This window comes from Balaenoptera physalus, assembly GCF_965194825.1.
Source record: "Balaenoptera physalus genome assembly, chromosome: 11".
Classification (NCBI taxonomy): Eukaryota; Metazoa; Chordata; class Mammalia; order Artiodactyla; family Balaenopteridae; genus Balaenoptera; species Balaenoptera physalus.
Genome location: NC_138896.1, coordinates 39,741,733 through 39,767,746, shown reverse-complemented (window position 1 = coordinate 39,767,746; position 26,014 = coordinate 39,741,733). Strand labels below are relative to the sequence as shown.

Sequence of the window (26,014 nt, the reverse complement as noted above, 5' to 3'; positions counted from 1 at the left end):
CGAGTCCCTTCCAGATGAGCTCTGCCGTGATGTTTTCCCAGTAACGGGCTTCTCCACCTTACAAAGGCATAGCCCATTCACTCTCTGCATTGCTCGGTCTGGTTTAGAGCATTCTTTATATTGAGCCAAAATCTATTTCCTTGTGGCTTCTGTCCATTGAACCAGGTTTACCTTTTGGGGCCACACACAACACACTTAAGCCCATTAGAAAATTGAAGACCTCTGTCACGGCCTCCTGGGTCCTGTCTTGTCTAAGCTCAACACCCTCTTTCTGTTGGCTCTTCCTCCTGTGATGTGATGACTGAGCTGGACCAGCGAGCATTGCACCTTGAACTTTATTCACACCCTCTTGTCTGCAGGCAGAAAGGGCCTCTGATTTGCAGGAGGCAGGGGCAGGGCAGCATGGTCTGCCAGGTGCTCGCTCCCAAGGCTGATGGGGCTGACCCCAGACCCTGGGAGAAGGGGCGGGGAATCAGGCTCACACATCTGCCGGCCAGCCCACCACACTGGCTCGTGCATCAGAGCCAGTTCCATTTTTTTCACCACAAATCTTGTCCACAGGAAATGGGCTTTCTCGGGAGAAGGGAGGAAATGCAGTTAATCAGCGCGGAAGGAAGGTGATTTGTGGTTGGCAGGTTTGCAGCTCAAGCGCGCTGGTGCAGGTCTCTGTATTTGGGACTCGGCCTGCCCTCCCTTTACGGAAGTGTTCATTGAGTAAATGGCGGTGCTCCTCACGCTGGGGTATGATGTGGACATTTAAAAAGGTTTTTAAGACTGTCTGATGTGGAGGAACATTCACCTTGGAGTGTTGAGTGAAGAAATTGAGACACAAAAATCCATGTGCAACATGACCTTAATTTTCAAAAAAGAAAACATCTAGAGGTGCAGGGAGTGAGCCAAAATGTTTTCCACAGTCAGTTATCTCAGCGATTATGGGTGGCTTCATTTTCTTTTTTTGGAGTGAAATAAATTTTCTGCATTTCCTACAATGAATGGATCTGAAATCAGAAAAGCAGATAATGTAGGAGCCTTAAGGAACTTGACAGATGAGCTGGGAGAAGGGAGCACACAGCGCAATAGTAACAACAGAGCGGCCGAGTGTTAAGTGCTGCTGCGGGGAGGAGGCCCTGCGCTCACCCAGGGTTCACTGCCTGCCGGGCACTGAGCTGGCGCCCAGCCCTGGGGCAGTTGTCCGTCAAGTTGCAGACGGGGCCGCTGGGGCCCAGAGGGTGGAGGCACTGCCAGGAAGTGGCAGAGCTGGGATGCTAGCCCAGATCTGTCCAACTTTGAACCCCTGGGTTCTACTTGCTGTCCTGGGGGTTTTGTAGAGGCCTGCAGGACTTGGAAAGACTCCAGGGAGAGGCCCACACTGTCTGTGGTGAGGGGGGAGTCTGGCTCGAGGTGCAGAGAAGGGCAGGGCCCTGACTGGGCAGCAGAGGTGGGCTGGGCCTGACCGCGAGGGGCCTCGAAAGCATGCTCTGGGGGAGCCCCGAGGTCTCAGCCCTGGGCCTGGGGGGCGGGGTCCTGTGGCTGTGCCCTCCCCAGGCAGAGCTTCCCGGGAGTCATGGTGCCCCTTGACAGCAGGGTGGAGTGGAGAGTGGGCACATGGGAGGTGGTCGAGGCTGGGTGTTGGACAAATGGAAAGCGGAAATGAGTCTGGCAGCGGGCTCGGGATGGGCTGGAAACAGAGACTGAGCCGGCAAGCCCACTGCCTCTTAGGGGCAGCGTCGGGGAGGCCTCGTGCTCCTCCATCCATTTATTTCTTCACAGCCTTCTGCCACATGCAGACAGCCTTCCCCTGTTTTCCTGTCTGTTTCTGAGACTGTGCCAGCTCCCACGAGTGGGAGAGAGATGGCAGGTGAAGAGGACCGAGCCCTGCAAGAGCTAAAGGCGTAAGCTCGGCAAGGAGGTCCTTTATTGGCTTCCGTGAAGCTTTCCAGCCAGGTCCCCAGCCCCCCGAGCTTCCCTTCCTGCTCCTGTTCCCCAGATTAGCCGCACTCTTCAGCCCCGAAAGCCGGCTTCATGCGCGCAGCTGGCTGTGCCCTTGGGTTCCCACCCTGGCTCCCCACGCCATCTCCTCACCGCCCCGCTCCGATGTCCCTCCCTTTGTCTCCTTTGCTCCCCGTCTTCAAGGGGCCGCTGCGGGCACTGCTGTCAGGATGCCTCCCTGCCTCGACTTCTCTGCACTAGTTCTGGCCCATCTCTGCAGAGCACTCTGGGAGCTGACTGCTCAGTGGAGTGTGGGTATGGTAGGGGCTCCTGGGCCCCAGCGTGTAGCAGGGCCTGAGAGGGAGAGCTCCCTCAGCCGGGTCATTGGAGGGGCAGTGGAGCTAAGGCTTGGAGAGGAATGTTCTTAGACAAGTGTGGATCCTGCCTCCGGGACTAACTCAATTCTGTGGTCACTTAAGAACTTAGCTCCTCAGTGTCCCAGGAGTTGAGGTGGTTCCTCGTCTCTGCTGGGCCCTTGAACCTTGAGATGAGAGCCAGGCTCCCTTTGGACCCCTTTCCGGGCGCGTGTGCTCTCTTGCTCTCCCTGGAGTTATTCAGAGTGACAGCGGCTGGAATTATTCAGGATCCAGCTCTACGTGCCCCCGGTGCTGCTCTGGCCTTCTCCGGTCCCCTTCACAGTGGAAGGGAGTTTGAGAACTATTTGCATGTCTGTTGATTTAACTAACTGCACCTTAGGATGGAATTGGACTGGTGAACACACCCTGTTGATGTAGCTTCCAGTTGCTGATATCCCAGTGTGAGTAGCAGCAGGGGGTTCTGTGCTGCCATCTCAGCACATCCGTTGTGTTCAGTTAGTAGACCAACCCCCGCCCCCAGTGTACACGTGCAGTGGTGCAGGGGGCAGAGCAGTGGGGCCCGTGTGTCTCTGTCAAATGTCAGTTATAACGCAGGTGTCCCCGGGCATCCCTGAAGCCCATCTGTGGACTCCTGGGGTCCATGGACAGCACGTTCAGGACTCTGGGATTAAGTCATTGGCTCCAGGCTGCTCCTCAAGTAGACAGCTGAGCTGTGGCTGGAAGCTGGGTCTCCTGGGCCCAGAGCAGTGCCTTCGCCTCCCACTCTGGTCCCCATGCCCCCCTTTCCCCAGAAGATGCTGAGACTGGGCCACAGGCTCAGCACATCCTCCGAAGTCAGAGCCAGTGGGCTAGGCCAGCGCATCACTCGAGGTGCCCGTTGGGTCAGGCAGACCATTCCATCCGCCCACTGTGTGTTGTGGGCTGTTCTGCAAAAGGCTGGCAAAGGAGCTGGTGGGGCCCAGACTGCAGTAAGCTCTCGGCACTGGCTTGGAGCTACCGGAGCCCTCTGGACCTGCAGCTGCCGCCACCACCACAGGCCAGTGGCAGGCGTTCTTGCCCTCCACCCTCAGGGAAGGGCCAGGCCCGCGGGCAGCTGGCTGAAGCCACAGTTAAGGAAACTGGATGGGGCAAAGCTTAGGAGAAAACACGGGGTTCTAATTACTCGCACTGAGAACCAGCTGAGAGTCGGGAGACCTGGGTTTCCTCCAGGCGCCCCTGTATGATTTTGGGCAGGTTGCTCTGCCTCCCTCCCCGTCTGTCCCTGTCCCATGGAATCTCATTTGACTGCTTCCTTCTGCACATAAGCTCTGAAGGGGGCACAGTGTTAGCTGTAGTGACACATAGCAAAGATCGAGACTGACCGTGACCGTGGCCGTGTGTGGGAACGTAAGGTGGTCATTTCTCTGCAGCAGAAGCAGAAATCGGCTTTGTCCTCAGATCCACGAGGTAAAGCCTGCTTTGGGTGGTCTCGGATCCAGGCCCTTTGACTCTGGCTGACCTGGGCTTGGCTAGTTTGCACTGGTGATTTGGGAGTGAATATGGCATCTTGACCTCAGATGAGGCCTCAGAAAGGCAGGTGTTCGGGGGTGACAGGCAGCAGATGGATGGAAGGATGCTGCTCCTGCTACAAAGAGAAGGGGGACACCGGGGACCTGCCTGGGAGAACAGGGGTCACAAGGGGTGTTGCCTCCCTGAACGCGGGAGGAGAGCCGTCCCTGACAACCCTTCCCTTGAGACTGACAGGGGAGAGGAGGGGTCTGGCTTCAGGAACTAGGAGCTGGTAACATTTGCACTTCATCCTCGTCTTCTTGGAACTAGTTGCTCTCTGTCACCATCGAGTTCTGTCTCTCCAGCTGAGGACAGGGCTGGGCCGGGTAGAGGTGGGGACCGTTAGGAGAGCAGGGGCTGTGGGTCAAGGCTGAGCTTCTCCTGTTACTGAGGCTGCTGAGCGTTTTATAAGGCCACCCGTGAGCTGGGGGAAGGTGTCAGTTTGGGAAGTTCTGTGACCAGGTTCCAAGGAGGCAGGAATCAGCTGGGCCAGGCAGCAGTGAACAGGTGAACACAGGAGGAGCCAATGAGTGCCGGTTCCTGCCAGCAGGCCGGCGCTCAGCACCGGGAATTCGTTGTTTAACCTGGACAGGCAGGTGGCTTAGTTCCTGTTTATAAGGTTCTGACTTTGTAAGGGATTTGAACCCAGTTCTTATTCCTTTATACCACAGCTGCCTTGTGTGGTGCACAGAAAGCCCTCAGCCCCTGGATGAGTGGATGCGTGATGCTTCAGGGAGCATGGCTTCTATTTTTCATCATTATTAAGATTTTTAGGCCACAACAGTGAGCAGCAGCAGAGCCTTGCCCCTCCTTGCTTCCTCCTCCCTTTCCCAGTGCTCCTTCCCGCTCTCCCTGGGCCGGCCCAGGTCTGGGGCTCTGGTCTGGGCGAGGAAGACTCGTGTGCTCACCCCTGTCCCTCCTGGCTCACCCACCAGCGTGTGCGTGTGGTCACTGCAACCCCAGCCTGCTCAGGCCAGGGTCCTGTGCCATGTTCAGTGACCCTCCCCCCAGATGACCATGCCCACGACAACTCTGTCGTTGTGGCCAGTAACATGTTCTGGGGATGGTAGAAAACTACGTGCAAAGGAGGAGCCAGAATGTCCAGTGGCGGGTGAGATTATTGGAGGCCCATGAACTAGAGAGTGTGCAATGGACGCAGGTGGTTAAGTGTCACGAGGAGGTGTGTGCACGCAGTACGTCAGCATGTGAGAAAGCAGGTTAAATAAATAATACATATACCACAATCCCAACTTTTGCTTTTTTTTTTTTTTAAACAATAAAAGCTTAGAAAAATACACTGAAATGCTAGAAGTGATCCCAATCTCAGTTTTTAAAAAACATTAAGCCACTTAGAAGAATTCATCAGAATGGCAACCCTGGGGTTTTTTTTCCCCCCAGAGGTAATGGATTTATAAGTGGCTTTTACATTTTTCTTTGTACTTTATTAATTTTCAGAATTTTTTATAATAAACTTATATAACTTTTCTACTCCGAAAAAAATTTTATTTATTTATTTTGTTAATATGAGGGAGAGATAGAAGCAGGGCCCAGTGGAAATCTACAAAATTCTGGAAGGCAGAGAGGCAGCATAAGTATCACATTGAACCTGCCAGGACCCAGGGAAACTCTGAGCTACCCCCTTGGTGCACAGAGACTCTGGAGGATGCCTCGGGCCCAATCAATACAGCCATGGGTGTGGTGAGTATCGGCTGCTCAGTTCACTCAGGCTGGTACTTCCCTCATCTTCCCACCCTTCCTCCTTCCTTCCCTTGATTAGAGAAATCTGCTCTTAAGGTCTTTTTTTTTTTTTCTTTAAGAAAATACTTTTGTCTTTCTTATTCTAAGTGCTAGCTCCCATTTTCTCAGTGCTTTTTACCAATTAGAGGTTTTTAACATTTATACACTTTCCAATTTTCAATATTATCATAAAATAAAAATTAGAAAATAAGGTAGAAAATTGAGTGTTCTGCCTTGAAAAACAAAAAAAAGATTAGTGTTTTATCCCAACGTTGTATTCTCCTTCACTCTGTACATTCCACTTTCCCATTCTTGGAGATAACAAATAGGGTTAGAAACTTTAAAATATGACAGACTATACAGAGCAAGCAGCTGGTGCCACACCTACCTGGTTGCCACAGCATTTGGGAACTGAGCCCATGATTTCAGGGAAATGATTAAGTAGTTGAAAGCGTCAGTCTGATCCGTGTTCCTAGCTGATGAGGACGTCCTCTTGAGGAAATGCCAAATGCTCTTTAGGCTCACTGACTGTGGTTGCTTCTGGAGAGAAATTTCACCAGGAAGAACACTGCTAGCAAATATTCCCAAGTTCAAGTATGGGATTCACTTGGGAAGAGGTCTCACGGATCGGCAGCTAAATGCTTTGTGTCCTGTGTGTCTCATATTTACATTTTACCGTTCTCAATTCGGAATGGCCTCCCTGAAGACGTCACTCTGCTCATGCACTTTCAAAAACAGCTGGAAGTTTCTCTAAGACCTTTGATGACTGGGACACAGCCACACAATATCTGAACTTATTTCCCTCAATTTGAACGTCATACTTCAAATTGAAGTTTGTTTTAATTTTTTGCTGTATTTAACACTAACCTCTAATATTTAATGTTTTAAGGTCTTAATTTGCATTTTCATGTGCGTCCAGGTTGAGCCCCCGCCCCCAACAACGCACTTCTCCCACTTCCTGCCTCCTCTGTCTGGAGCAGCTCTTCTCACAGTTCCTGGCTCCTTGAGGCCCAAGAAAGGACTGGGAGGTGGAGAGGAGAGGGAGGGGCTGCAGGGGAAGCACCAGTGCCAGGCTTTTCCCCTGAGGCAGAATCAGGCCTGGACAGTAGCTCTGTCCCATTCTTTCTCCCCCAAGAGAGGAGGTTTCAGCCTTTGTTTTTTTTATGACTCCTGGCAGGAGAAATTGCCGAGTGAGACGAGAGAGACAGAGACCATACTGAATATGGAAATGAGGCTGGAGGGGGCGGGGCAGGTGGAAAGTCTGGAAACCACTGCTGAGAGATGAAACCCTGTCCCAAGGCGAGTGCAGTCTAGCGCTGCTCTGCCCAGTAGTCACGCTTCCATCAGAACATACAGGCCTTTGCTCGGGTGGAGGCCAGGTCCTGCAGGGGCTGATACAGGCCATGGTGGGGCCAGAGCAGGAGAGCCCAGGTGCACTGTCTCCTAGCCTGCTTTTCCACACACTGACATACTGCATGCACACACCTACCCAGGAGGAGGAGGAGGTGTGGCATTGCTCCCACCTCTGTGGCTGGGAACCCCTGCCCTCCTGTACCCTCTTCCTCAGGGACAGAACCCAACCAAGCCAAGTGTCAACTAGTTATGTTTCAGATTTCGCTTAGGCGGATGAGCTGTCCTACTTGACTAGCTCCCTAACTAGTCACTCACTAGGAACTCGGAACAGGGCCTGGCACATAGTCAGCTCTCAGTAAACGTTAGTGTGGTAGAAAGTAAACAAAGTAGGAAGTCCCTTTTCCCCATAAACCTCCTCGTGTAAAGGTTTCTTCCTCAGTCAAGAGGGTACAGTAACTTCCAGAATGTTTCTTGCCTTTGAGGATTTGGAGCACCTTATAGTCACCACACAAACTAATCCCACAGAATGTAGATGTGGCAAGTTCAGGAACTCAGGAGGACCCTGCACTGAGCCCAGGACGTGCTGTGGCAACTGTTTGCTTTGATTTTCCATCACATCCTTTGTTTTGGTTTTGTTTCCATTTGCCTCTTTCTCCTCAAAGCTGCATACAGTCCCCGGTTCTCTTGACTGGGGGGTCTGCTTAGTAAGGTCCTGTCCCCAGCTGGATCTGGTTTTCCTGGTTGTCAGCCTTCAGTCCAGTATTAATGTTACCCTAAAAGCTTGTGAAGGCTTCTGAGTAAATGTTGGGGTTAACAGTGGGTGTTCAGAACGTCACTGCGGTGACACCCTCTTGGAGGTTCATTTGTCAGGTCCTCACTGAGGTGTCCTCATCATCAAGTAGAAAGTCTGGGCAGACAGCCCCCCTCTCTGCTTTTCCTCATCAGCACACCCTAGATTTGGGCCCAGAATGACTGCAGGAACTCGGTGTGGTGACTCCTAGATTCAGGGGTGACTTGGGATCTGGTCAGACCTGGAGTGGTGCCAGGGCCCAGGGGACCTTCTGCAGGCCCAGGGCTCCTTCTAGTGTCCCAGCGGAAGGGGGTGCATGCAGCCTGAGCAGGGAGTCCAGTCTGCCTTCAGAGCCATCTTCACCTGGAGTCTCTTGAGCTTATGGCTTGTCCTCTATGTGTCCTCTATAGGGCAAAATTTTTGTCACCATGCGCAGGCTCTGGGGAGGCTCTCACACCAGCAGTCACTACAGCTTGGGTACAAAGGTGAGGCCACCAGTTGGTGGTCTGCATGAGCTTGCCTGAGTTATTAACTTCTCTATCTGTAAAGTGGGCATAAGTAATACCCACCTCAATAGAATAAAAAGTCCAGAAAAACTCTTGGAAACACAGGAATTTAGGACACATCAGAAGTCATTTCATATCAATGGGAAAAGATAGCTCATTCAAGAAATAAGACAGCCTGCTGCCTGGGAAAAATATTAAGTGGATCCTGACCCTTAAAACTTACATCAAAATTAATTCCGGATAGATTAAAGATTTGATTGTAAAAAATGAAACTGTAAAGTTACAGGAAGAAAGTGTGAAAGAATTGTTTTAAAAATCCTGGAGGGGGAGATCTTTCTAAGGCTGACAACTTAGAGAAGCTCCACGAGAAAAGTGGGTGTGTTCAGGTGCAGGCTGATAGGTTCTGCATGAGCAAAGCCAGCGTAATAGTCCAAAGACAATGACAAACAGGAAAGACACATGCCTAACTCTTCATAAAGAGTTAATTTCCTTACTATATAAAGAATTCCTACAAATCAAATACAGAAGAGACCAACAGCTCCATAGATAAACATGCAAAAGATAAAGTGAGTAATTCCTGGAAAAGGAGCTGCAGCTGCTCTGCATGCCCAGCCCGGAGCCGCGCGGACATGAGCATCAGGCTGAACTCTGCCCCACAAGTTACTGATGCTCTCTGGGCCTCAGCTTCCTGAGCTGTAAAATGGGGTAACAGTGGTCCCTATTACGCAATGGTTTAGCAGGGGCAAAGCATGGAAAACATGGAGGAGGGCAGTAAGTGCTATGTAAGTGCTTGGTAGATAAAATGTGAAAAGATGCTTGAGTTCATCTATGAGCGGGATGATCTTGTGATAAGAAATGTGCAGTGATAAGCCATTTCTGCACAGTGCTGCACTGATGGGAGTATAACTATCTGTCAGACTTCTAAATACACATATGCTTTGACCAAGCGATTTCTGTTCTTTTTTTTTTTTTATCCTTTTTTGAAAATTTTAAATCAAAATATAATTGACATGCAATACTAGTTTCAGGTGTACTACATAGTGATTTGACATTTGCATACATTATGAAATGATCACAATAAGTCTAGTAACCATCTATCCCCATACAAAGTTATTACAATATTGACCATATTCCTTATGCTATATATTACATCCCCTTGGCTTATTTATTTTGTAACTGGAGGTTTGTACCTCTTAATCCCCTTCACCTATTTCTTCCCCCCACCACCTCACCCAGTTGCCCTCTGGCAACCACCTGTTTGTTCTCTGTATCTATGAGTCTGTTTTCATTTTTCAGAGTCCACATATAAGTGAGATAATATGGTATTTGTCTTTCTCTATTTCACTCAGCATAATGCCCTCTAGACCCCATCCACACTGTCACAAATGTTAAGATTTCATTCTTTTTTTTATGGCTGAGTACTATTCCTGTGTGTGTGTGTATACACCACACCATTCATTCATCTGTCAGTGCACCAGTTTACAATCCCACCAACAGTGCACAGGAGCTCCCTTTTCTCCACATCCTTGCGAAAACTTACTTGTTGTCTTTTTGATAGTAGCCATTCCAACAGCTGTGAAGTGATACCTCGCTGTGGTTTTGATTTGCATTTCCCTAATAATTAGTGATGCTGAGCATCTCTTCATGTGTCTGTTGGCCATCTGTATGTCTTTGGAAATTCTTCTGTTCAGATCCTCTACCCATTTTTTAATCAAGTTGTTTAGTTTTTTTATGTTGATTATACGAGTTCTTTGTATATTTTGGATATTAACCCTTTATCTGATACATTGTTTGCAAATATCTTCTCCCATTCAGTAGGCTGCCTTTTCATTTTGTTGATAGTTTCCTTCACTGTCTGAAAGCTTTTTAGTTTGGTATAGTCCTGTTTGTTTATTTTTGCTTTTGTTTCCCTTGCCTGAGAAGACAGATCCAAAAAATATTGCTAACACTGATGTCAGAGTGTACTGCCTTTGTTTTCTTCTAGGAGTTTTATAGTTTCAGGTCTTACATTCAAGTCTTTAATCCATTTTATGGTATGAGAAAGTAGTCCAGTTTGACTATTTTGCAGGTAGCTGTCCAGTTTTCTGAACACCATTTATTGAAGAGGCTCTCCTTTCCCCATTGTATATTCTTGCCTCCTTTGTCATAGATTAATTGACAAATTAATTAAATTAATTAATTAAATTAGCGTGGGTTTATTTCTGGGCTCTCTATTCTGTTCCATTGATCTATGTGTCTGCCAGTGCCATACTGTTTTGATTACTGTAGCTTTGTAGTATAGCCTGAAGACAGGGATTGTGATACCTCCAGCTCTCTTCTTCTCTCTTGAGAATGGTTTGGCAGCAATCTCTCTTCTTGATAACCACCATAGAAAGATGCACATACAGGGAGATTTGTGCAGCACCATTTGTAAAAGCAGAAATTGGAAACAATTGTCCTTCAACAGGGAACTCGTTTAGCAATTTATAATATGTCCATAATCTGGATGATTATGCAGCTTTAAAAGAAGAGACAGGTCTCCATATACTGAGTGACCTCCTGTATATACTAAGTAATTAAGAATGAGGTGTTGAACAATGTGTACAACAATCACATTTGTGTGAAAATGAAGCATGCACATGTGTGTAGGTGCCCAGCTGGGCTCTGGAGGGACATCCAGGAAAGTGGTAACAGTTGCCCTTGGCGGGGGTGGACACTGTGGCTGAGGGACACGGCAGAACCCATGATTTTTCATGTATCATAATCTGAAAAAACCTATCTTGTGACACCATTGTGAGTAATAAAAGACACCATGATAAGGGTTAGGAGTGGCGAGTACAGTCAGACTGCCTCAAATCCTAGCTCCACCATGAGATGTGTGACCTCAGACGCGTTTCTGACCTCTGTGTGTCTCAGTTTCCTTATCTGTAAAATGAGGATTCCAGTAGAACCTAACACAGGATTGTGAGCCTGAAATGGGATGGTGCACAGAAAAGCTCTCCGTCCCTGTCACTCAGCAAGAACGCGGCAAACACCAGCCATTCTCCTCGTCGTCACTGCCATGCTGGGCTTCTCCGCCCTCAGCTGCTCCGTTGGGGAGAACTGCCCCGTGGGCTGAGCCCCAACCCCCCCTCTTCTCTCAGGCAGGTCCCCACTTTGAGACTCCTCTCCTCCTCGGCGTGAGGCAGGCTTCTTGGGTGCCTGCCCCTGCCGCCAGCCCAAGGTGGTTGTCACTGTCGCTTTAAATCACAAAATCACATCTGTGAGGAATCTGGGGATTGGTCCTCCTGTTCTTCACCTTGGGGGGCCATGAAACCTGCTCCGGGGAAAATGCACATCAGCTCAGGTGGGCAAGGCCTGTGCCCGGCCCTGCCTGCTCCAGCCCAGGTCAGCGCCCTGGGAGCTGCTCGGGCTGGGTGGGCAGCCTGGGAAGGTTTGTCTTCCTGCTGCATGAGGCTGCTTGCTGCCTGGCCTGGCCTCGCGGGGAGCCCTGGGGCTCACTCTCTCGTGGTGCCTGTGGTGAAGGAGAAGAACGTGGCAAGGGGCCACGACAGGCTGACCTGACGCCCTGAGGGAGCCAGCGGCCTTGTCCAGGAGGCCCTCACGTTCTCCTTTCTGCTCTTAGGGGTCTAATGTGATGGAAGATCAAGACCTGCGGGAAATCGGCATCAGTGATGCACAGCACAGGCGGAAGCTGCTCCAGGCCGCGCGGTCCCTGCCCAAGGTGACCACTGACAGTTCCACGGCCTCAGCCTTTGCCAGTGGCGGGGAGGGGCTCAGGGGGTGTGCAGGTCATCGTGCGGGTCTGCCCCTCATCCCGGGAGCCCCAGCAGGGAAGACAGTATCCTGTTTACTTCTTTGCCACATCCCAAGGCCAGCAGAGCACTAGGGACAGTCAGGACCTAGTCCGGCATCAGGAACGGCACTGCAGGCATCTGCCTGGCGCGGAGCCTGGTGCCCACAGGCTTGGCCTGTCGCCTGAGACCAGGCCCTCCCCAGGAGGCCCGGAGCCCTCGGGGCAGCAGAGGAGGCAGTCTCTGCCTCCTGGGGAGCTGTGGCTGGTAGGCCTGAGCCTCTCTTCAGCTCTGCTGGCACAGAGTCCCCTTGTCTCTTCCACTTGCCCAGAGCTCAGGAAGCACTAATGAGTCCTAGCAGTGAGGCCAGCGCCCGCTTCACAGACACACACCATTTTCTTGTCCTACCAGGTCTGTGACCTTGTCAGAGCACGGTAGGGGCCTCCACAAGCCCTCCTCCCCATCTAGCCTTACCTGATAGGGCACCTTTCCCAGACCTGGAGTGCCCTGGTAGTCCCCAGATGGGGCCCGAGTCCAGAGCTGAGGTAGAGAAGGCTGTGTGAGTGGAGCGACTCGGGGATGCTGAGGACACAGGCCCCTTGTTGGTCCTCAGGAGCTGTCCCATACCTACCCCAGCCTCAGCCTCAGCCTCTGGTGTGGTCTGAGTGAACCGGCCTGCGTCCCCGTGGTCCCCGTGGTCCCCAGGGCCCTCGTCCCAAGTGCTGAGATGTTAGCCCCGCCTCCTGCCCTCGCCCCACAGGTGAAGGCTCTGGGCTATGATGGGAACAGCCCCTTGTCAGTTCCCTCCTGGTTGGACTCCCTGGGCCTGCAGGACTACGTCCATTCCTTCCTGTCGAGTGGCTACAGCTCCATTGACACTGTGAAGAACCTCTGGGAGCTGGAGCTTGTCAACGTGAGTACAGCTCTGCTGTGAGTGTCCCTGGGCTGCCAGCATGGCCCGTGGGGGTGAGGGCTGGGGGCTGGGGGCCCAGTTGCCGCCTGACCTTCCTCTCCCCGCCCCTGCCCAGGTCCTAAAGGTGCACCTGCTTGGCCATCGCAAGCGCATCATCGCCTCCCTGGCAGACAGACCCTACGAGGAGCCGCCCCAGAAGCCCCCACGGTTTTCCCAGCTGAGAGTGAGTTGGGGCGGGTGGGAAGGGATGTTTGTATGTGCTGTGTGTTGTTAGGAACTGAAGAGAATTCTTTGGGAATTCTTCAGAGACAGCGTCACCTCTGTAGTCGAGGAGCAACTGATCCCTCCCTTCCCAGTGTTGGGGCCAAATGTTGGCAAAAGTAGGAAAACAGATATCCGAATCCCAGACGGCTGGGGCCATGTCTGAACGTCCAGTTCAGCTGTACCCGGGGTGGCAGGCAGGGGTGGGACAGAGGAGCCCCCTCTCGGGCAGCCTGACGTGAACCCGATTCAAAGCATGGCACACATGGCGGGACCTGGGCCCTCCCCATCTTCTGAAGGAAAATCCCTGTGATTTTAAAAACCTCAGAGATGCTTTGTTGCTCAAGGCAGGTAATCTCTGACTGAAAAGCAGGTCAGACTGTGAGCCTGCGGTTCAGGATGAGTCTCCCCAAACCCATGAGGTTGCGTGGCTCCCGGTGGGTGGGGTGGGCCCTGGGCTCCAAGCCTCAGCCTGTTTACGGCAGCCTCAAAGTGGGCGTTATTTTATCCTCCTCTTACGCATGAGAAAGCTGGGGCCCAGGCTGGTTCTGAGGACCAGACTCACAGCTGACATTCAGATATGGAAACTGAAGACTGATTCATACTCTCTGTGAGGGCTCTGGGTGCCAACCGGCAGTGCTATGTTTTCTTAGGAAAGACCTTTGGATTTGGTCACGTGCCCCCAGGACCTGCGATCAGTTGTGACAGACGATTTTATAAACTAGAGATCGCTTCCCAGCCCTACAACCACCCCTTTTCCCTTGGGGCTCCAGGCCAGAGGGTGCTCTCGTGACCCGGGCGCTCACCTGCAGGACCCGGTTGTCAGGGCTTCCTGGCTGGAAGAATCTGGTCACTTTGACTGTACCCACGCTGGGCCCAGCGGCCCGTTTCCCCACTGGGTGCTGACCTCCAGCTCGTGCCCGTTCTCACTGATTCTCCTGCCCAAGCTGGGCCCTGACAGCCCGAGGATTGGCTGACACCTACAGCCTAAGGACTGGCCTGATGAGTCTCAAGTCTCACCTGGATTTCTCCCCACTGCAGTGCCAAGACTTGCTCTCCCAGACGTCATCCCCCCTGAGCCAGAATGACTCCTGCACCGGCCGGTCGGCTGACCTGCTGCTGCCTTCTGGGGACACGGGCAGGAGGCGGCACGACAGTCTCCAAGACCCTGCAGCGCCCTCTCGGGTGGAGCGCTTCAGGATCCAGGTGGGTGGGAGGGAGCCACAGACGGGGTCCCCTCATTCCTCTTGGCAGGACAGGGCTCCCAGCCCACCGCTCAGGGCACTGCTTTCAGGGCTCTCGCATTCATTCGACTTGCCCGTCCTCCCTCCTGCCTTGCACAGACCGCAGGCTTTTTGTCTTGTCCCCCGTCTTGGCCTGTTAGATACAGATTGCCAGGTGTCCCTCGTCCCCGCAGGGTGAGCCCTAGCTTCGCTCCCTTTTCTCTCGTGACTCACACTTCTCAGTTCTGGCCTCTGGGGATTCCCCTCACCTTTCCACAAGCACGACCATGAATTTTACAAGATTTAAAAAGCACGTCGTCCAGCAGTTTTAGTTGCTCCGTATTGAGAGAATTTGCATATTGCTGGGAATGGAAGTCATAAATTTCCTGAATTTTCCCCTCCTCCCCATTCCTTCCACCAGTAGCCTAGTTAATTACCCCATCGCCTGGCATCTGACCCGTGGTGGCCTCCCACCCCTCCCCCACACCCCAGCTCCTGCCACGAGGATCCCTGTGAAGTGCATCCCTGGCCACGGGTACTTCCCCGACTCCCCACACCAGGATCAGGTCTGCACTCATCTCAGACACCACACAGCCTTCCCTGCTGAGCTGCTCGCGGGCGGGCGGGCGGGCAGCTGAGGTCCCTGCTTCTCCGCCAGTTCTCTGGCATCGACAGGCCTCACCTCCGCCCCAGCGCATCAGAATGGCTTGTCTGCCTCCGGCCTGGAGCTCCCGGAGGTGGAACCCGGGAGGGAGCCTGGGAACCCCTTGAGCAGGCGAGCTGACCTGTGACCCCACGTGTTCTGCAGGAAGAGCACCGAGAGGCCAAGCTGACCCTTCGGCCCCCAAGCCTGGCTGCCCCCTATGCCCCTGTGCAGAGTTGGCAACACCAGCCGGAGAAACTCATCTTCGAGTCCTGCGGTTATGAAGCCAATGTGAGTAGCCTCTGCCCTCCCAGCCTGGCCGGTCTCCTGCTTTCCGTGCCGGCCGGACCCAAGGCCCCCGTGGTGTTCTCCACTCCTCAGCCGCTCCCAGCACCTGGGGGAAGGGGGACTCCCTGGCCAGGACGGGGGAAGGGAGTCACTGGGAGAGGGAGCCCCCTGACTGTGGTCCCAGATTGGCTGGTGGCCCCATGTGGTAACGCAGGACTCCTAAGCCGGGCCACTGCTCGCTCCCACAGTATCTGGGTTCCATGTTGATCAAAGATCTGCGAGGGACAGAATCCACGCAAGACGCCTGTGCCAAGATGCGGGTAGGTTACCGTGGGGGCGGCTAGGACGCAAGGTGGCAGATGGCGGCACCACCTGCAGCCACGGGGGCCCTGCCACGCTGCGTGCGGCTGAGGGAGGCCGGGCCTAGCCCCGAGAAGGTGAGTTGACAGGCCTCCCGTTTCTTGTAGAAATCCACGGAGCACATGAAGAAGATCCCCACCATCATCCTGTCCATCACCTACAAAGGTGTCAAGTTCATCGACGCCTCCAACAAGGTGTGCTTCCCACAACTGCTGTTGAGGGGGGAGGGGGCGCCCTTCCTCCCCACACACCCCCCGCCTCCCCGCTAGCTGGGTATCTTCCCTAGAGGGTCCCTAGCCCATTACCCCTCTCCATCCCCCCCAGCCCAGGTACTTGTCTCTCACGCACCCACGTATCCTGGTTCCTGGGGCCCCACCCGAGGGACAGCTTATCTTCCCCAGCATGGGCTCCACTGGCCACTTATCTGCTCACGGGCCTTTAACGCTGTGATGCACTTAGCGAGCATAGGACACCCCCAGGCCCTGTGCTTGGGACCCCACCCTGGAGAGCAGAGTGGGCTGGGTGTGAACATTTGCCCCCTCAGTTGCCATGGTCAATGGTGGAGACCCCAACCCTAAATCAGACAAGGTGAGATGCCACCCCCACCCCGAAGAGATGGGGGAAGTGGCGTTTGGCTGACGCTAGGATGGGATAGGAAGGTGGCAATGGTGAAGGGACTGGGGTGTGCCCTCAGGGAGCCCAGGAATTCCAGACCCTGCTTTCCCCGCAGAACGTCATCGCAGAGCACGAGATCCGGAACATTTCCTGTGCAGCCCAGGACCCGGAGGACCTCTGTACCTTCGCCTACATCACCAAGGACCTGCAGACCAGCCACCACTATTGCCACGTTTTCAGCACGGTGGACGTGGTGGGTGGAGTCTGCAGCTGGGCACGGTGGGGGGTCCTGTGCTGCAACAGCCCCAGTGCAGTGGGTCCTGGCACCCGGCTGGCACTTAGCAAAGGTCTGTTCAAGAATGAACATCACTCCAGCCCCCTTTATCTGGCACTGAGACTAAAGCACACAGGACGACAGTGGCCTGTCCAGGGTTCTAGTGACAGAGGCTTTCCTGCGTCTGGCTGCGTGTCTGTCAGGTCAGCCAAGGCTTCATCTCCCTGGGCTCTTGGTCGACCATCCATCCTAATTCCCGCCCTCCAGCTGGGCCATCTCCCTGAAAAGCCCTCCACCTCCCTCCTGGGGACAGTAAGTTTTCTTCCCCCAGATCCCAGCTTAGGCGGGGTTCTGGCGCTGCTGGGCTGAGGGGAGCTGTCACACACGCTGCCCACAGGGAGTGGATGAGTGACCACGGTGGCTGCCCTGAGACAGGGCCTTTGTCCAGGTCCCTGCTGCCCCCGTGAGAGTAGCTGGTTCCAGGGTCTTCCCGGCCTTGCCCGGGAGCTCTGTGCTTGCAGCCTCCTGGCTCTGCCACTAGCTAGCCGTGTGACCCCGGCTCCTCGTCTGCGCAAAGGGGATAGAGTGTAACCGACTTCATGGGGTTGTTCTGAAGGTGAAATGAGGAAATCCTCCCAGTACTCTTACCTGTAGCTCCCGGTACTCTTACCTGTAGCTCATCTTCCCGCATCAGTCAGTTCTGCTGTAACGTGGCGTCTGTGCTCCTAGAGAGCACCACGCCCTGAAACCACACGGGAAGCACCAAGGCTCATGGGGAGATGAGGCAGGGGGTACAGCCCTCAGGAACCTAATACGAACACCCACACTATTTTATCCATGTTAAATGGTTAAGAAATATATAAATGCTACATAAACATGGCGCTCTGCCTTGAGAAGGACCCGAAGTCGGCTTGTGGAAGCATGTGCCTCCTGCCAGCCTGTGTGCCAGAGGGAGAGAGAAAGAGAAGGAATAGAGGACAGAGGGGTGCACAGATGGAGGGGAGGGCGCGAGCCGGGTGGCCCTGGGAAGAGCTGCCGCTTGATTGTTACTGTCAGGGGTGGGTCCCATAGGAAGTTGAGCTGCCAGGTGGGGGTGGCACGTTTGCTGTGTATTCCCAGGCAACGGGGGTCAGCAGGGGAGTCTTTGCATTCGCCTCGTGTTTCTCTCCGATGAAATCACACATGAGGAAACACAAAATGTGTGTTTTGTTCAGATTGTTCCCTAATGTATCAGTCACCTCGGGACAAACTTCTGCTTTCAAAGCAAGCGTTCCAGCAGATTCCCTGCACTCTTGTTACCTGTGCAATGCTGCCTGGGCCTGTGCTCAGGCGCATGAGGCCAGGGCAGGTGTTAGAGGCAGTGGTTCCTCCATCCCATCTCTCACGTTGTGCTGTTTTCTCCCAGAACCTGACCTATGAGATCATCCTGACGCTGGGGCAGGCGTTCGAGGTGGCCTATCAGCTGGCCCTACAGGCCCAGAAGTCTAGGCCGATGGGGACCTCTGCTGCCGAGATGATCGAAACAAAATCTTCCAAACCGGTGCCTAAGCCTCGGGTCGGCATGAGGAAGTCAGCAGTACGTGGGTCCCGGGATTTGAGGGCTCGGGGTGGAGCGGGCGCAAGGAGGGTCTTCTCACGCTTCAGGTGGCCGGCCCCTCAGGACACGGGCCTGTGCGAGCCGGCCTCCGTAACGCCACCCCGTGTCTGTGTCTGCTTTGCTCCGCACCCCAGGTGCCGCTGCCCCCTGATAGTCGCTGTTGTTACTGTCACACCTGCCCCACCCATCGTCCTTCTTACCTCCCGCTGCCGTCTGTTAGTCCTGGAGTCAAGGTCTCTGCACCTCCTGCTGTCTGTGTGTCAGTCTCCCCGAAGTGACCGTGAGCTCTCTGAGACTCTGGTGCCCGCCCCGGCCCTGCCTGCATGCCCGTCTTTCCTGAGCTGCCGTCCCACCATCCCTGTCTGTGCTGTAGCCTCTGTTTCTCTGCCGTATGTCCTCCTCTCCAGAGCTCGCGGGTGCCCACTGTGGTCTTGCCCGGGGTGAGCTCTCTGGCCCTGCCAGAGGGACCCGAGGTTTGGGGTTTCCAAACCCCTTACCCCCTTCCTGCCACCGAGAACAGCTTTGGGGCTTAGTGCTCGATGCTCAGGTAGGGCAAGGTTCCTTTAACTGAGCAGCTCCAAGAAACCCCCAGGAGAAGTTGCCCCTGGAGAGCTCAGAGGCGGCCCTCCCGTGATGCTCCAGGGAAGGTGCCCCTTCTGCCACCCCACCCCAGGGAGCTTGCTCTTTGGCTGAGGAGAACAGGGCTGCCCCCATGGGGTACTGACGCCAGCATGGCCCGGGAGGCGGGGGACAGCAGGCCCTGTTGACCCCTGGCCCAGGTGCAGCGCTCCCTCTGACTCTTCACCCTCTTCCTCAGCAGCTGGAACCACCTGATATGGACCCAGATGCCCAGTCCCATGCCAGCGTCTCCTGGGTTGTGGACCCCAAACCAGACTCTAAGCGGAGCCTCAGCACCAAGTATGAGACCACTATCTTCTAAGCACCCACCCCGTCTCCACTAGTCTCATGTGCCTTGCCGTCCGTCTTTCTGCTCTTCTCAACTCTCCTTCCAGCTGCTGACGCCAAGGTCCCACCCCCACTGGGACCTCTCCTCCCGGGGCGGCAGCTTTAGACACTGCACACTCTCAGCTCGCACCTAACACCACCGGACACTGTGAATTCCCCCCTTGGGCGAGGACAGCTTGGCGGGGGGGGCAAGTTGCCTTTGAGGTGGGCACCAAGAGGGCCTCAGTGGGCGGGCACTGTGGATCCTGAGGTGGGCGCAGTCTCCAAGCAGAGTCCACACGGCACTGGAGGCTGCTCCCTCTGATCGGCCTGGGCTCCCTGTTGGCTCTCCTCTCCCGTCTTCCGAGCCACGGCTGGGTGCCGTTGCCAAGAGCTAACTGCACCTTTCCTGACACAACCAACCACTGTGACCACGTGGGGCCAGAATCCCTTTGCACTCTGCTAACAGCTGGCCTGCGGCCCATCCCTCTATCCTCTGCTCTAAGGTGCTGGCCTCCCCCTGTGAGACCCTCAGCTCAGCGATGTGGCTTGACCAGGGTCAGACCTCTTTCTGTGAGGGCCCAGGGTCTGTGCCAGGTCCTAGGGCACATGCCTGACTCCAAAGCATGGGGCTCTGAGCATCTGAACACCCACAGGCTGGCTCCACGCAGCAGGTGTCTTGGTCCTGATGGGTCTTGCACTGCAAGGAATGGGATGGCTCCTCACGTCTTCGCCGGGGAGTCCCCGGCTGGCTCTGGAGTCTGGCTCGAGGAAGAGGAAGGCCTTCCTGTAGGAGCCGGCAGGAGGGAGGCCAGTGCCCTGCATACACCGTGCACCTTCTTCCCTCAGAACGGAGCTGCTCAAGGACAGGGACCTGGGCCGAGCAACATCCGTTGTCCTCCAGGAGCTTTCTGATGCTTCTCCACGATGTGGGGACCAGAGATAGTCAGCTGGCACCCGGTCCCTTCCCTGATCGACCGCCCTCAGCCTCTTGACTCCTGAGAAGGAGTCCATCACCTCAAAGCAGTTCAGCAGCTGGGATGGTGGAGTTGAGGCTTTCAAAAGGCCCACGTTCTTGCGTGAGGGCAGGTCAGCTTAGATGGCGGGAGAGGAGAGCCGCAGTTTCCGTGGGAAGAAGCACTGTGCACGTAGCGTGGCCCAGTAGGAGAGCCAGTAAGTTGCAGCGGTTGCTTTATGAGTTGAAACCCAAGTCGACAAGCCGGGGTGGGTCCTCCTGCCTGCCTGTCCTCGTGCCTTCCAAGCAGATGCGCTGAGCCACGGAGGGTGCTCAGGGGAGGCTGTAAGGGACCTTCTGTTCTGCTTCCGTGTTTCCTTTCAGTTTCCTCCACCTTGTGCAGGCCCCTTTGGTTAACCCTTTCCTCCCCCCCCCCCCCCGTTGTGTTTGCTTCTGCCAAGCTGAGCCACCGAGGAACCAACTGTGCTGCGGAAACAGCCGTGGGGAGCGCAGGCTCCCGCCGCCGCCACCGCTGCCACCACCGTCTCAGCTGCAGCTTTGAAGACGCAGGCCCCCACTACTGCCCGTAGGACCTCCTCGCGGCTGCATGGTCTGGGCCTGCCACCGCCAGGTCTCGCCGCGTGAGCCCTGCCCTGGTTGCGGAGCAGCCCTCCAGGCCTCTAGCAGATGAGGCTGGAACTCCAGAGGGCCAAGAAGTGACTTGTCCAGAAAACATTTTTTAATAGAAAAAAATTTTTTTATAAAGTGAACTTTCAACACTTGGCTCAACCCTCTAGGTTAAACTGCCAATCTTTAGACAATGGCCATAGGGTCAGAGGACAGCAGGCCTCTGTCCTCAGGCTGGGGTCTTGGCGTGCTTGGGCAGCTCTGAGAGAAGGTAGTGGGTGAATTGAATCTGCTCGACAGACCTGCCAGTCAGCTGCTCTTCCTTCTGAGCCGCACGGCTTCTTGTCCCCGCCTGGAGCTGGGGGCAGCCCGTAGAGGCGCCTGGCAAAAGCAGAGGCTTCTGGGGTTCCAAACGTGAAGGTCCGGGGCCACGCGGAGTTGCACAAGCAGGTCGCGGTGCCCGAGCTCTGGGCTGCTTCTCCGTCTCGGACCCGGCGGTGGCCAGAGCGCTGCCCTGGGCTGCCTGGCCACAGGCTCTCTGGTGACCTCAGACTGTCTGAGTCGAGGCAGAAAGGAGAAGAAGCAGCTTTGTTTGGGGCATTAATGGGTAGGTCGGCTGAGGTGGCTGCCTGCTGATTTGTGATTTGTCTAATCAGGTCTGTGTGATTAGGACTCACTTTGATTCTCTGAATTATCGGTTTGATTGTCATCCTTTCAGCTGCTGGCTCCCCCCTGGCTCCAAGGGTAGAGAAGGCTGAATCAGGTGACAGTTTGATTCTCCCCGAGTGTGGCCTTCAGGGCAGGCTGGCGTCCGGGTGCTGCTGCTGCCTGAGCCCTCCTGCTGGCTGGCTTTGCTTTTCACCTTTGGTTGCATTGCTCCTCCTGGAGGTAGAGGCAGAGCCAGAGGGACTGTTCCTGTGAGGCTGGGCCAGGTCAGCTGCCTGTCCAGCACCTTCCAGAGCAGAGCTTTTCCTCCCACGGGGCCGCGAGCAGACCTTCCACTTTGCTGGCACAGCGCAATCTGGTCCCAGGATCAGTAGTCCAGGCTTCAGTAGCGCCGCTCTCTCTCCCGGCAGGGGCTGTGAATGAGCAGGGAGCGCCCCGGCGCACCTTCACAGCCCTGTGGTCGGCCAGCAGTGGAAAGCTGGGCCGCGTCTTCCTGCTGACCTGAGGCTGGGCCCTGTGGGTTTCCTTTCCGCTGAGCCGTCCACACCGCAGGCCTGGGGAGTCACATCCCCTCTCACTGATCCTGCCCTTCTCGGTACTAAACAAGGACCTCGATACCGGGAAGTCTGACTTCACGTCCTGCTGCTTCCAGGGCCTGTTGGCTTCCACTGAGCAGTATTCAGTCCCTACTTCCTTCCAGGTATGGACGAGGAACCCCAAGCTGGGTGGGTAAACCGCGGCTCCTGCTGCAGTGCGAGTGCTGTGCCCTCTTCCTCCTGAGGAAGGCCGGTCTCCTCTAAGCAGCCCTCTCTTGGTGGGTCCATTAAGAAAACTATAGACACTACGATGAGTTCCTCAAGCTGTCTTTTTGTTTTTAAGTCATAGGTAGGTGTCTCCTCCCCTTGAAGCTGCTATATCTTCTTTATTTATTCAGGGTGTTTCATGTTGGAAAGCCTTGGCTGATCTGCTCTGGCTCTGGATTTTGTTTTGAGCTTGGTTTATTTCTCAATAGCCAAGAAAGGAAGGGACTAGATATTTCTTTTTTACTCCTCCTCCGGGACAGGTACTCTCCCTCCCCTAGAAAGAAAAGTTTTAACACCAGGACAGGCTTCACGTGGAGAGAAGTCCTGCTTCTGCACGTGAGCACAAGCCCCGCAGTGTGGCAGCCCCGTTCTGAACTGTGCAGGCCGTTCAGGTGGGACTTGAGATAGGTCAGTACCTGCCCGGCCACAGGCTCTCTGCTCCGCCCTTCTGCTTGCAGCTACTCCGAGCAGGGCTTCCCTTCGACAGGCTCTGCATTTGCAACGCTCGCATCCCCCCGGGGCCCCCAGCTTCGACTCTGGGGAGTCCCCGGAGAAGTCTCGGGCTGAGCAGACTGGTCTGCCCTCGGCCTGTGTTGTGATGCCCGGGCCTGCAGGACGACTCTCAGACGCAGTTCACAAAGTGGTGTTGCTAATGGTGTGGCAATGGGACTGAATTGTAATAAAACGTTATTTAATCTTTGTCTCTGTATTTTGATACTTGAATGACTTCCCCTTTTATTTTACTGTACATATAATTGTTAATCTGTCCAATTTTGTCTAAATTACAGACATCTTGTGGTACCAAACATAACCGATCTGTGCAACAACATAGACTGACCTCACTACACGAGAGAGAGTGTAAATATTCCTGGGCTTTCGGCTTTGGTTTTGTTATTTTCGTAACTGTACAACTTAGAACAGACTGAATTAATAAATGAGAAGCGACATGAAACCAACCTTACTTTGTGGAGTCTGAGTTGGAAAGTTTCTTGATTGTTTTCCGGCAGAAGTGCAGGCACAGGCCAGCCGCCGGCTCCAGGGCGGTAACAAGGATCCGCTGTTTGGCTGGGACAAGTTTGGGGATTCCGCTCCGTCCAGCCCTCTCTAGTCATCGTTAACCCTGCTCCAGTGCAGGGGCCCTGCAATTCACCTGCCCCTCTTCGGTCTGAACACCAAGCAGGGGCCACATCCTGGCCTGGGCTGGTCACCCACAGATAGATATTTATTGAATGTCGGTGTACAAGGCAGTGTGGGGACTGAGAGCTACGGAAGGAGAGGCTCCCTTCAGGAACTCAGTTTGATTGTGGAGGTTAAGTTTTAAACAGACACAACTAGCTACCAGCCCAAAGCCACACCGTGAGACCCATCAGACAGTCCCGGGCTGTGGGGACTGGGAGGGATGCGGTGCTCGAAGAACCGGAGCGGGTGGTGCCTGGGCCGCTATTCAAAGGAGGGTTGGAAAGGCACAAATAACACTGACATCCCTGTCGTTGGTGGAGCACCCGTGTTCCAAACCCTGCTGCAGCTTTACAGGCAACCCGCCCCGTCAGCCCTCACACCTAGCTGGGTACTGTCTCTATAGAAAAGAAAACCAAGGCTCAGAGAGGTTAAAACGCCTGCCCAGGGCCAGCTGGAGAGGCCCCTAGAAACCATCTAGTCCGGTGGTGTCAAGCTATCCTCAGAGCCCCTCGTCACACTCCTGCTTCAACCTGAGCTGCCGAATTCTGCACACTCTTACTCATGAGTTTCTGTGAAATATTCCATTTGTTAAAGGGCTTTACAAGAAAAGCATTGATTGTCACCCAGTACCCAACTGTATTTATGAAGAAACCAAGGCCCAGAACGGGGAAATGATTTTCTCTTAGCCAGCCAGCTAATGGCAGAGAGGGGACCAAAACCCAGCTTCTTCCGACTTGGGCTTCTCAGGCCAAACTGCATTGAAACTGGGAAAGGAGACTGAGGGCCGGTGGAGGGCCTCACGTCCTAGACGGGGCGGGGGCATCATCCTCACCCACCCCCCTCTGCCCCCTGGCTTTGGCACCAATTTCTTAAGCAGAAGAAACGTTACAGCAAGAGAGGAGGTTTGGTCATAATTGGAGTCACCGTTCCTCAGGAAAGGGTACCGGGCGGGACACACTGCCACCGTCACGATCCCTTCTGGCATCACTCACCAGCGTCAGGTGTGACTCGCTCTGCCCAACCCCAGGACTGCAGTGCTGATCCCGCCTTGGGGGCCCGCTGGGTGGGGGAGACAGACCAGTTCCTGCTGGGCGCCCGGGCCTGCCGTCCGGGCCACAGGCACGCTGCACCTGACCGAGTGGGAGCCGGAGCAGGACAGAAGGGAGTGGCGGGAGGACTGTGTGGGGCGGCCTCACAGCAGGGGTGGACAGGACACGTCCCACAGGATGGCATCGGTCCAGCCCGTCTCCACCCCTTGCCTCCCCATCCCCTCTGACTCGCTGTGCTCAGTGCATCTACACACCGGCCTCCTCGGGACCTGGAGGCGGAAGCAGCCGCCAGGAGTCGGGTCGTGTCGTAGAGCGGACGGTGCAGTGCACACGGACCAGGGCTCCTCCCCTCGCCCCGCTTCACAGATGCTCCATAGCCCAGGCACCCGGGCAGCGGGGGTGTCAGGACGGAAGGCTGAGTGACCAGGCCACTGAGGAGGCGGAGCTCTGCCCACGGGAGCACTTTCTAGGGCAGCTCTGGACGCCCTCTTGTCAGCCTCGGCACCTCTGGCTTCCGACCCTGCGAGAGTCTAGGTCCCCTGAAGCCCAGTGGACGGGCTGGCTGACCTTTCAGTATCACCAACTCACAGCACCGGCCGTTACCAACCAACAGCCACGGGGGCAGGGGGTCTCAACTCCAGTGCGCAGCACACCCCCTGCAACTCTGTGACTGCTTTTTTCGGGACTTGGCTATTAGGAACACTGTTATAAACAGGCATGTACCAAATTAAAGAATTTCCCTAACACCATAAAATATTTATTATTCAGTAAATGGAGTTGGGACAAGCAGGTAGCCATGGGGGTGGTGGGAATGGTGCAGGGACATTTCTATTCCTACTTATACCAAAATAAATTCCAGATGGTTCACATAATTAAATGAAAAAAAAAATTAACCCCCAACAAAGCTATTGATAGAAGAAAATTAGAGACTTTTTCATAATCTTGGTATGAGAAAAGTCTTCCCAAACATGTTACATAATCTGAGTCCATTTTCTTAAGGATTAATATATTCAACTATATAAAAGTCAAATAGTTCTGCAAAGCAAAATGCACAATTAAAAAAACAACTGAAAATAATGTCTGCACCACATGTAACAAAGGACAACTTGACAATAGCTATCAAAAGTAAATGAACTTCTATTTCCAGGAAGATCAAGTAGATGGACCTTCCCCTATTCTCACAAGTAAAATTAAAACCGTGGCAGAAACACCAGTGGGCACAGACAAAGCCCAAACAAAAGCCTGCTCTCTCTAGCCAGAGGACCAGAAAAAGGTAGCCTAACAAGACAGAAAGCTTTTAGACACGAACTGCTCTAGTCCATCCACACATCACAGAAAAAAACTGTGGCCCCACCCTTCACAGGCCAGCAAAGGCCAAATGGGGAGCCTAGATGTACCCCCTCACCACGTGACAAAGTGCCCCAACACCCACTGGGGTGGTGTCAGAGGAGGCCTAGTGGGGAACTTGCAATCACCCGGCAATAAGGAGGCTGCTCTTGACAAACACAATAACAAAAATGAAGATCTCAGTGGATGGGCTCAACAGCAGAATAAACAAGAAAGAGAAGAATCCACAAACTAGAGGATAGAACAATAGAAATTA

At 54.3% G+C, this 26,014-nt stretch overlaps 1 protein-coding gene across 15 annotated transcripts in view; it reads left to right on the top strand.

Moving 5' to 3' along the window:
- Positions 1–23,139, top strand: part of ANKS1A (ankyrin repeat and sterile alpha motif domain containing 1A) — a 186,369-nt gene extending 163,230 nt beyond the window's left edge. For 3 of the 15 annotated variants that reach the window (XM_082415047.1, XM_082415046.1, XM_082415038.1), the window contains 11 exons: positions 11,845–11,943; positions 12,774–12,926; positions 13,042–13,149; positions 14,229–14,393; positions 15,219–15,344; positions 15,590–15,661; positions 15,809–15,895; positions 16,432–16,569; positions 17,996–18,166; positions 18,322–18,420; positions 19,008–20,534. In XM_082415047.1, coding sequence (XP_082271173.1) covers positions 11,845–11,943; positions 12,774–12,926; positions 13,042–13,149; positions 14,229–14,393; positions 15,219–15,344; positions 15,590–15,661; positions 15,809–15,895; positions 16,432–16,569; positions 17,996–18,166; positions 18,322–18,420; positions 19,008–19,127 — 1,338 coding nt within the window. In that variant the 3' untranslated portion in view covers positions 19,128–20,534. The other 12 variants (XM_082415039.1, XM_082415048.1, XM_082415041.1 and 9 more) reach the window with 8 other exon arrangements.
- Positions 23,140–26,014: the final 2,875 nt, after the last annotated feature.